At 35.5% G+C, this 11,571-nt stretch overlaps 1 protein-coding gene across 1 annotated transcript in view; it reads left to right on the forward strand.

Moving 5' to 3' along the window:
- LOC114053684 (laminin subunit alpha-1-like) overlaps positions 1-11,571 on the forward strand; it is a 195,071-nt gene that overhangs the window by 37,531 nt on the left and 145,969 nt on the right. The window contains exons 2-3 of the mRNA XM_027876800.1: positions 1,268-1,438; positions 1,645-1,757. Coding sequence (XP_027732601.1) covers positions 1,268-1,438; positions 1,645-1,757 — 284 coding nt within the window. The remainder of the gene's footprint in view (positions 1-1,267; positions 1,439-1,644; positions 1,758-11,571) is intronic.

Genomic DNA, 11,571 nt, shown 5'->3' on the forward strand with positions numbered 1-11,571 from the left:
AAAAAAGTAAACAGTCTGTAATGGAGATTCATGGTTTTATATTGAATCCTCTCTATTCTGCTGTGTTCATGGAAATGTTTTTTTTTCTTTTCTTGTTTTTTGTTTAAGTTTAAAATGAATAAAATAATTTTTTACAAACGAGTTTGCCTAGAGTAAATAAATGTTTTTTGAATGAATAACTGCTTAAGTTGCATTTCCTAAGCATGTAAACTGGATGGAGATATGTGTGTGTGTGTATGTAATGTTATGTTATGTTATATTATATTTTAGGGCAGAATCTTAGTCAGTTTAATGGGAAATTTTTCAAGTAATAATTTTGTGAGGTTGAAAATGCTGAATGAAGAGTGAATAATAATATTATGTAATTGTATTATGTGAAAATATAAATATAACAGATCTTGCATATTTTTTAAAAATCAAGATTATTAATTCCTTCTAAGTTGTTGAATTTGTTGTTTTAATGTTATAAATTTTGTTTGATTAGAAATATTTAAAAGAAACAGTATGGTTTAAATGTTACCTCTTTTCCCCTCCCCAAAGTTTCTTCTCTGTGAAATAAAATACTATCCATTCTTTCCTAGATCTTCTGCAGAGATTTATTCCCAAGAAAAGGAAATCCAAACAATCAAATTAAAACTACCTCTCAACCATATCCAGATAGAAAATCTCTTCATCATATGCTCAGTTGTTTTTAGATCTGAGTGGAATCTTCCATATAACATCCTGTTTTACTAAGAAATTCTAAAGCCCACAGGAGGAGTTACTATTCTCAAAATAGTAGAGGAGGTTGAGCCTTGTTTTCCAAATAGCTGGAGATGTATTAATCATAGCTGATTAAGAATAAAATCAATTATAACAAAAGAACTATGAAAAGCAAATGTTTAATATTGAATTTAAGAATATTTTACATTCGGATTGTTGCATTTTGAATTTTTTTTAACTCTAAATCTAGTTCCATTCAACAAACATTTGTTTAGAGGAGAGGGAATGAGGCAGGGGGGAATAGAGGAGAGAGAGAGAGAGAGAGAGAGAGAGAGAATATCAGTAGTTCATGATGATAAACACATATTAGGGAGAACATGAAGAACGCAGAATGGATACTTTGTTGATGATTATGGTGTTTGGATTTTAAAAGTGAAGATAAATTTTGGGTCATTTGAAACAGACAAAATGTAATTTTGATTGATCCACAAAAAGAAAAGAGACACTCCTGTCCTGTTGGTTTCAAATGCCGTGTCTTAGTTATCCCACATCTCTTGACTTTCAGGCTTATTTCCCGCCATCCTGAATCTTGCCAGCAACGCTCACATCAGCACCAATGCCACCTGTGGTGAGAAGGGTCCAGAAATGTTCTGCAAACTGGTGGAGCATGTACCAGGACGACCAGTCAAAAATGCTCAGTGCAGAATTTGTGACTGTAACAGTGCTAGTCCAAAAGGCAAGTGTGTTTCTTCTGATGTTTATTGAATTCCCAAAGACTTTTTACTAGGAGGTTTAAATTATTGTCTTCACTTTCCCTAATGTTAATTTCTACTAGCATTGTGTGATTCACATCAGACTGCCATTTTTTAAAAGTTGTAATTATTAGAGGAATTTATATGAAGAATTGAATAGTCATGTGCACGCTTAATTTTTTTTAAACAGAACGTCACCCAATCTCAAATGCCATAGATGGTACTAATAATTGGTGGCAGAGTCCAAGCATTCAAAATGGGAGAAAATACCACTGGGTGACAATCACTCTGGACCTAAGACAGGTAAGTAAAGCAAGAGACATTAATGAATATACCTCTGTCTCAGGTCTCTATTCTTTCTACTGCATTTGAAGGAAAACTGCTCACTTTGTCTTATTTTTACATTCCAATACCATTGCTTTGCCATTAGTCACTTAATATATGAAAATAATATAAATTTCCAATCTCTTTGGAGCCACATAACTATTTCTGAAGAATTATGATTATGTATTTTGAGATTCTTCGAAGAACCATTTGTTAAAAAGTGTTGAGTTAAAAAGACTTGGGTTCAGAATTTGATTCTGTTACTTTTTTACCTTTGTGACCTTAGACAAGCCACCCAGTCTTTGGCAAAGAATCTTTTGCCTCAGTTTCTTCATCTGTAACATGAGGGGTTGGACTCATTCAGTAGTGTCAAACCCAAGGATCTTGCCTATTGACTTAGAAAACCACAAATTAACATTATCTGTGTTGTTTTTTTTTTATTTTGTTAAACACGTCCCAATTACATTTTAATCTGTTTTAGATGCACTAGGGAGTTGTTTTGACATCTCTGGACTAGATAACCTCTAAAGTACCTTTGAGCTCTAAATTTTGTTACTATAGCAATAGTCATATAGCACACCCAGTGTTGCATATTTTTCTACTTCTTTACCTTTGCTCATATCATCCCTTAGGTTTCTTCATCCGTTAAATTCCTCTAAACTTTTAAAATCCAACTCAGAGTCTACCTCCTACATGAAACCTTCCCTAATACTCCTTGTGCTAAGTGGATAGAGTGCTGGACCTGGATTCAGGAAGACCTGAGCTCAAATCCCACTTTAGACTTTTACTAGCTGTGTGACCATGGGCAAGTCATTTAACCTCTGTCTGTCTTGGTTTCTTCATCTGTAAAATGGAGTAATAATTGGATCTACCTTTCAGGGTAGGGAAGATTAAATGAGATCTTTATAAAGAGCTTTGCAAACTTTAAAGCATTATCTCAATGGTGATGAGGTTGAGATGATAATGCAATCCTAGCTTCCCTCTTCTCTCCTGTACTTTACAAAATGCCATGTCTTCTTAATGCAACTATCACGTATAATTTTAAGATAATTATATTCATATTATAATTCCCTCCTAGAATATCAGCTCTACCAGGACAGGGACCATGTCAAAGACCATCAGGATCTCATGCCTTTATCCTACTTTTCCCCCAAAGATATAGATCATGCTAAGTAGCAATGGAGAGTAGCATGACGCGGAGAATTTTGAACCAGAAGGGACCTCAGGGTCCCAGGGACCCATTAGGTCATTTAAATGGTAACTATACTATGTAGTTTAGACTCGATTGGTAACAATATAATTTAATCCAGTGTTTTAATACTGGTTTAAAATTCATGTTTCTGCATTATTTTATGTTATTTGGAACTAATAGACAGTGATACTAATAATGACTGCATTAAATCCCAGGGACAGAGCTGGGATTTAAACTTAGGTCTTCTGACCACATAATCAAACCACAGAAACCTGATAATCCTTTGAGGTGGAAAAAAAGAAGAGAGATGGAATCAGAAGGGAAGGGAGAGTAGGAAGAGTGGGAGGTGGCATTCTAGAACTAATTTTATTTTTTCAGAAGATGTAAAATGAAAAAGAGTTGGAATACCACTCCACTTTAACCAGCTGGACCTACAGATCTCATGTATGTTAAAACTACTCAAAATATCCTATTTTTGAATACATTTAAATCCATTGAGCAAACCACAATGGTTCTTCATAGAGTTAAAATCTCCCCATGGGATTAAAATGGGGATCTTTATCACAAAAACAAAAAAGTGTCTTTGAAAACTATAATGGCTTTAATGAAGAATAGTTGAAATTCTTTGCATAAGTAGTAGCTTAAACATGTATAGAGGCTTTAGAAGACAGATAATAGTCTGTTGTATATATCCACGAATGAGATTCCTTTGATCTCTAATAATTATTTTGAATAATGTAGTAAAGTGTATTAACTACAGGGATCTGTTTGCAAATTTGGGTTCTCAGAGTACTGTGTAACTAAAATATCACTTATTCTTAGCAATAAATTTTTGAGTTAATATCTTAGACCTCAGTGTTTTCAAACCCTTTTTAGAAGGAGAGAAAATTTCTGTTTCTTTGCCTTGGGCTTTGTTCTTATCTCACTCAAAAGAGCAGGGAAGAATGCTTCTCCAGTAGAATTTATTTTTTTTCCATGACCCTCTCATTTATTTTACTCTTCCAAGGGGCAAATGAAGTAGTATAACCAGCTTCATCCATCAGTAACTTGATATTATCTGAATTGGTCTATGTAAACAATCAGGTATTTTAAATTCAGTCTCTCCTAAGAAGTTTTAAGTCATTCTTATATTTGAAAAAAAATAAGAGATTAAAATTTTCATTGCTCTGTAACATCATAAAAAGAATTTTTTTTCCTTTTAGGTTTTGACTCAGTCTGGGTAATCCTAGAAAGAAAACCTGATTTTAAGATTTGTCAGAAACAACAAAAAATAATTTGTTTAATTAAAATTTTAAAAGTAAATATAAACACATATATTACCACTTTTGACATTCCTCCTTCCTTCTCAATAATGATAGAATCCTAGATTTATTATCCTGAGGTAGGATATGAATTCAGTCTTCCTGACTCCAGGTCCAACATCATTCTATCCTTTATGCCATCTAGCTTCTTCTTGGCTCAAATGGCATTTTGTTTTACAACTTGAATGCACCTCATGACATATTATGTCTCCCCTGACATATCCACTCCGTACTGGAATGTGAGCTCTTTGAGGGCAAGCACTATAGTTGCTTTAAACTTTCAGCACTTAGGACAGTGGACATTCAAATGCTTACTATATTATGTAGTTAAAACTCGGTTCGCAACAATATAATTTAATCCAATGTTTTAATACTGGTTTAGAACTCATGTCTCTGCATTATTTTATGTTATTTGGAACGAATAGACAGTGATACTAATAATAACTGCATTACCTGATTATCAGATGATAAATTATGGGATATATAAGGTTTAGGGACAATTCTTTCCTTTGATTATCCCTTATGTCAGGAATATCTGAAGAAAGAGCTGTGGAGGAGATATTTTCATTTTTTCTTCTTCAAAATATTGCTTGGTGGGACAAACAGCAAATCATAGACTTCTCCTATCTGATTCTGACTATTATGAAATTGAGTAAATATTTATGCAGCACATCTGATGTGCCTGGGAGTTAGTATGGTTGCATACACTTAAAAACTGAGGCTGTGGCTTAATTTATGGGTCAATTTGAATAACAGGAAAATGTCATTGTGGGTGGTCTATAGAGCAAATGGCATGTATCAGATATTTTTCAAGAACTGCTAGCCCTCATTCTTATCCTTGGTGGCCCTTGGTAACAACCTGAAATTTCAAATGAATACTGCTGAGAGAGAGTTTTTATTGTATTGTATTTTCAAGAAGTGCCTTTCATTTATTGGCTATGGAGCTCCTTCTGGGTATCTTCAATTAATTCCCTAAGATACTTCTACCATGGCAATGTCTCTTGAAGAGGGAATGCAGTACAAAAAACCTAATTTAACCGTGTTAGAGTTGGATTGTAAATGGGAGAATGGGAGTTAAAAGATATCAGTAACATGGGAGGGAGGGCAATATATTGGGAAGAACATTGGATCAGGAGTGAGAGGTCTGGAGTTCAAATCGTACCTCTAACAATTACTACCTGTGTTAAGTGAAATTACTACCTTTCTGAACCTCAGTTTCTTTATCTTTTAAAATTAAAGGGTTCAACTAAATGACCTGAGAGCTCTTCTAATGCTAAGTCTGTGAGCCTGTGGAGGCAAAGTTGAGTGACTTAGAGAACTGAGCTAGAATTCTCAGACATTTAACAATACAGACAAGATTTCTCAAGGAATTTTATATTCCTAAATTGGGATAGTCAGTCCTGAAGGAATAGGGAAAAATTATAGTTAACTGACTGGCCATTGTATTTATTCCTCTTTTGTCCCCACCCCACCCCTATCCCCAACATTCACATTTACTATTCGGTAACCCATCTCAGTCCTTTCTTCATTTTAAGGAATGTTCATTCTTCCATTGTTGTTCACCTCCTCTCCCCCTCCCCCACTTTTCCTCCAACATCATATGGCCAGCTGGCCTCCTTTGTCTCAGAAGTGGTGATGCTGTTTTTCATACTCAATTCTTATTTTTTATTCCCCTCTCCCTTTCTCCCTAGATCCTAATCAATGCGCTCTCACTCCCTCTCTCTCTCTCTTTCTTTCTCTCTCTCTCTTTGTCTCTCTCTCTCTCCCTCTCTCTCTCTCTCTTTGAATAAAGGTGGGTAGAGTGCATGACCTATGAACTATCCCAGGCACCTCTTAGGACCTTAAGACCCATTGAAGGAAATGCTAATCATGATCTTTAGAGGAATCTGATAAAAATTTCCACAGATTTTAACAAAGAGCGGTCACCTGAAACTGATGGAAGTGTCTAGGTTTTTATATTGTTTTTCTTTTTAAAAAATTATCAATCTCTTCATGTGTAGGTTATTGATTAAATGCCATAAATAGCTATCAGTTTTTTAATTGGTTCCTATCAATCACCTCTTGACAGATGGCTTTATTTTGAGCATTTCCTAGAAAAGGAGTATTTCTAGGCTTACTCACATTCAGAACTCATGATCTCACATCATTCTCCTCTGCCTGCCATTTGTAGTTTATCTGTTGCTGATATTATGATGTACTTTTTCACTCCTTTAATCCTCCATATTCATCTTTTTGCTGTCAAGGTTGCCTCCAAACTGGATACTTTCTCATAAAGCCTGGGCACAACTTCGAGGTTTTCTTGTTGCTTTTGCTATAGTTAGTAGAGTTGGGTGCTGTCCAAGATATGGTTCTTTGCCAAGAAACTGAAAATTGAATCAATGTTGTGTCTTAACCCTCTAAAATGTTAAATCTGACTCAGAACTTTATTGCCTGTAGTTAGAGGTGTGAATCAGAGTTGGTACTGGTATTTTAGAAGATGAAGTATTTTCTGTAAAATTGTAATTATTTACAATGTTATATAAAACAAAGCTGCAGTTTGAATCTATGCTTTGTGCTCTATGTAGGTTTAATTAGGAAGCAGCACTTTGTTATGGGAGCATAATCATAGAAGGTTCTTTGTTCCATGTGAACCTTGGAACAAGAGTTGCTTGTCTGCAAAGTTTTGCAGTATATGGATTGTAAAGCCTCCTTAATTCGGACTTCTAGTTCAGAATGTGATTATCCAAAGTGATAGATTAAGTACATTCTCTATGTAGAAGGGTTTATTTCCTAAATTAAAATGGAAAGAAAGCAATCGGCTAAATTTAACTTGGGAGCAAACTTTAAGGATGGTAAGCCATTAATTCATATAAAGAGATGCTTCTAATTACAAATGAGCTCATTAAAGGGATTTGGCAGAATCTTTTAGAAACTGTTAGGAATTAGTTGAAGTAAATATATAAATGCAAACATAATAAGCTTGCATTTCTTAAATGTTCTATTCAGTCTTTTCTTTAATTTAGAATTTCCTTGATCAGTTTCACGTACTGTGAGAGTATGTTTAATTTGCTTGGTAAAATGAACAAACTAGAAGAAGCCTTTAGCTTTTGGTATTTAAATAATGATTTGGAAGTGCCATTTGTTATGTCTAATCCTTGACCTTCAAAAATAAACTAGAGAAACTATCTTCTGACTTCCAAATGTTTTTCTTTGTTGTCTCTAGTTTTCACAGAAACCTCTCTTCCATGGTTTCTCTACCTTTGGGCACAGAGACTTGAAACGATCTTCTCTTGAGATAAAATTTTGCTTTATTTTCCAAGTTTTTGTGAAACTAACAACTGTTAAGGCTATAAAATGCAAAAGCGAGTCAAAATCGTAGCTTTTGAATTGCTCAATGTTTGTACTTAGCAAGTATGAACAAGTAGACATAATTGAAGCCAGCCAAAAAGATTTAGGTGGGCTCCCTCCCCCTCAACCTTAAGAAGTTTTTTTTTTTTTAATTTTAAGTTCATTATGAGCATGTTGGTCATTATTTGGAAATATTTAGAATTTGATCTCTCAACTATGTTAAATTGATTTCACATGAATAATCATATTTGTCTTAAAATAATGTACGTAAAGGCAAGGCAATGCACGGTAGTGGAAAGGGGGAGGGGGCTGGGTACGATGAAGTCAAACTTCTCCTGTACTGCTTAGCTAGCTGTGTGATCATGCAAGAACTCCATTAACATCCCTGAACCTCAGGTTTTTCATCTGTAAAATTGGGCTCATAGTGTCTATCTCCCGGTGTTGTGAAGATCAAATGAGATAATATATATCAAGCTTTTTTCAAACTTTAAGATTCTGTGTAAATCACAACTATTCACAAGCTCACTTTATACTGTTTTTATCATTGTAACACTAAAAGGATAAAATATCAGTTTTATATCTACTTCCTAGTCATAAATTAACAAAGTCTTTGAAGCATAGAAAATTCTTTATTAGCTCTGCTTCCTTTTCCTTCTTTATTCATTCCCCCTTTCCTCCCTTACACTTGCTCCTCATCACCAACTCTCAGAATAATTTTTTTTTCCTTCAAGGCATAAGTGAGGTACCATTTCCTGCTGGAAACCTTCCCCAATTCCCCCAAATTATGGATGGTCTCTCTCCCACCTCAAATTATTTTGTATTTATTTCTCTGTGTACACATTGTACACCCATCATCACCACCATCACTCTGCTCTCCCTATCTAGTAAAAAGTAGGCTCCTTTTATCCAGGGAATATTTTGCTTTTGGCTTTGTGTAATCTCTGCCCTTATGACTCTTAAAATGTGGTAACCAGTTCATTTGTTTAATTGAATTGAGCATGAATAAAATGGATGTAATCTGGGAATTTAGAAGAGTCCTTTTTTAAAAAACTTTTTTTTAACTAAATTTATATTGTCATAGGACAAAGAATACTTGACTTATTTATTTTCAGGTTAAAAATAATAGCATGACTTTGGGGCTATGTAGTTGGCATTTGGGATTAATATTCTGTTATATATCATAAGGCGATATTAAGAAAGATAAGGCTCTGTTGGGAAAAGTATAACTTTAAAAGTATATGGAAGCCTTGGATAACTTATGGAAAATAAAAGAATTATAAACTGGAAAATAGCAAATGGCCCAATTTTCAAAAAAATGTAGAGAGGGGACTCTGCAAACTAGGCAACAATGAGTATGACTTCTATTCCTTGCAATATTCCAGAACATTATTAAAGGGACACTTTGTAAACATTTAGAAAAAGGAATGATCACTGAAAGTTAGCATGACTTCATCAAATGAGGTTATGGCAAACTGATATTATTTCCCTTTTTTTTTTTTTTTGGACAGGTTAATTTGAGAGATAGGTCAGCTAGGTGGTACAGTGCATAGAGTGCCAGGCCTGGAGTCAGGAGAATCTGAGTTCAAATCTGTCCTCAGACATTTACTAGCCATGTGGCCTTGGGCAAGTCATTTAAGCCTGTTTGCCTCAGTTTTCTCATCTGTAAAATGATCTAGAGAAAGAAATAGCAAACCACTCTAGTATCTTTGCCAAGAAAACCTCAAATGGGGTCAGGAAGAGTTGGACCCAACTAATCGATTAAACAACAACAAAAATATGAGAGGTAGACCAGAATTACATTACATCAGAATGGTATGGATAGAACACATCAAGGTTTCAGTGAAGGTTTTGACTTAATTTTGAATCCTGAACTTTTGTACAAGACGGAGATGTGAGCTAGGTGATGGTGTAGTTGGGTGACTTTGGAACTGTTTGAGTGACCAAAATCATCATTGTCAATGTCAGCCTGGGGGAAACTTTTTTAATAGGGTGCCCCAGGGATCTGTCCTTGACTTTGTGCTAGTCAACATTTTTATTAGTGACTTGGAAAAAGGCCTAAATGGTAATAGTTGTCAAATTTGAGGAAGACAGGAAACTGGAAGGACAGCTAACATGTTAGATCATAGGATAGTAGATCTAGAGTGGAAAACACTCTTCAGAGGGCTATGCAGTCCAAATCCCTAATTATGCTAATAAGGAAAACTGAGGCCCAGGGACAGTGTGACTTGCCTAGGGTCATACTAAGTGTTGGAGATGAGATTTGAACCAAGGCATTCTCACTGCAAAGCCAGAACTCTGTCCATGGAATACAAAAAGCTTCAGCATGCTAGAATGATGGACCAAATTAAACAAGATAAAATTTGATAATGATAAATACTAAGTTCTATGCTTTCAAATACTCTGTTTTAGAAGTACAGGATTTGACCACCATGGCTAGACAACCATCTCCTCTGTTAAGAAGATGTGAGGGTTTTTAGTGTAGTACAAGCCAAATGTAAGTCAAGTATGGCATGGTAGCAGCCTAAATAGCTAATGCTATGCTAACCTGCATTGATAGGCATAAATAATGTTAGAATGAGGAAAGCTATAGGCCTTTTGCACCTTTGCCCTGCTTGGATTGTATCTTCTCTGGAAGCAAAGCATATTTTAGGAAGGACATTGATAAGACTGGAGCATATCTTGAGGAGGACAACTGGAATGGTGACAAAGAATGGAGCTAGCACCCGGGAAGATCAGGTGAAGAAACTGGAGATGGGAAGTCAGATGAAGATAAGACTAAAATGGTAGACCTGATAGCTGTTTGCAAGCATGTTGAGAACTAGACTGGGTTTGTTTTGCCTGACTCCAGGAAGCAGAATAAGGAACAATGTAGAAGTTGTACAAGGAGCAGATTTGGACTTATAAGGAGAGATTTCATAATCATTAGAATTGTCCAAAAGTGGAATGCCTTGGTAGATTCCCCCTCACTAAAGGTCTTCAAGTGGAAGCAGGATGACCATTTTTTCAGTGATATCACAGAGGGAATTCTTGTTAGAGTTTGGAGATGTTCTCTGAAGTCCTATCCACCTCTGAGATTTTGTGATGCTTTGATAAGGGCTCTGAACCCTTTCCCAAATGATTGTCATTGGAAATGTCCATATAATGCCAGGGGAGTGCACTATCTTTAGAAGACATTTTTCTTTGAATTTACACATGTGCCCCCCACACCAAGTTATATGGAATTATGAATTAGTTTTGTGTTTTCCTGACATGATGATGTCGCATCCCCAGAAGTCTGCCTTTTAAGAAGGCAAGTGTTGAATAGGGCCTAGTCTTGACCATTTAGTACTTTCTGTTTGATGGTTTGATATGGTACCTTTCAGATGGTATTGGTTTTTTCTCCCTAAGAGTTTTGTGAATAGAAGGGAGAAAAAAGCCTTTTTGGGGCTGAAGAGGATGCCATTCTCTTACTTTTAGGGACTAGGTAAGGCAAAGTTATGAAGTAGTACTATTAGAAAGGTTTGGTATGCCTTCTGCTTCCTTCTCCTCTTATCTACTCTGGTTCGTCCTTTGAACATCCATTCTTCTCACTGTAAAGTTGCCCGGTGCCCCCACATAGTTAAGTGATGAATCATGAGAAAAGTGAACTTATCACTGAATTTACACTAAGATGTTAGTGACCAGTAGTGGCTTAACAAATTAACTTATTTTGGGCTAACTGTTCTCTTTGTTTCTCTTATATTTTTCTCTTCCCTTTTCTCTTTCTACTCCATCTCTTGACTTCCTGCCTTTTCGCTGGCTGTCATCCCTATCCCTGTAATGTTCTTCTTCCTCATCTCTGCCTCCTGATTTCCCTGACCCCCTTCAAATCCCAGCCAAAATTACACCTTTACACCCTTAATGCTAGTCTTCTTTCTGTTGATTACCTCCAATTTATTCTTTGTCTGTCTGTCTATCTATCTATCTATCTATCTATCTATCTATCTATCTATCT

Source organism: Vombatus ursinus, unplaced genomic scaffold, assembly GCF_900497805.2.
Source record: "Vombatus ursinus unplaced genomic scaffold, bare-nosed wombat genome assembly UNPS02014812.1, whole genome shotgun sequence".
Classification (NCBI taxonomy): domain Eukaryota; kingdom Metazoa; phylum Chordata; class Mammalia; order Diprotodontia; family Vombatidae; genus Vombatus; species Vombatus ursinus.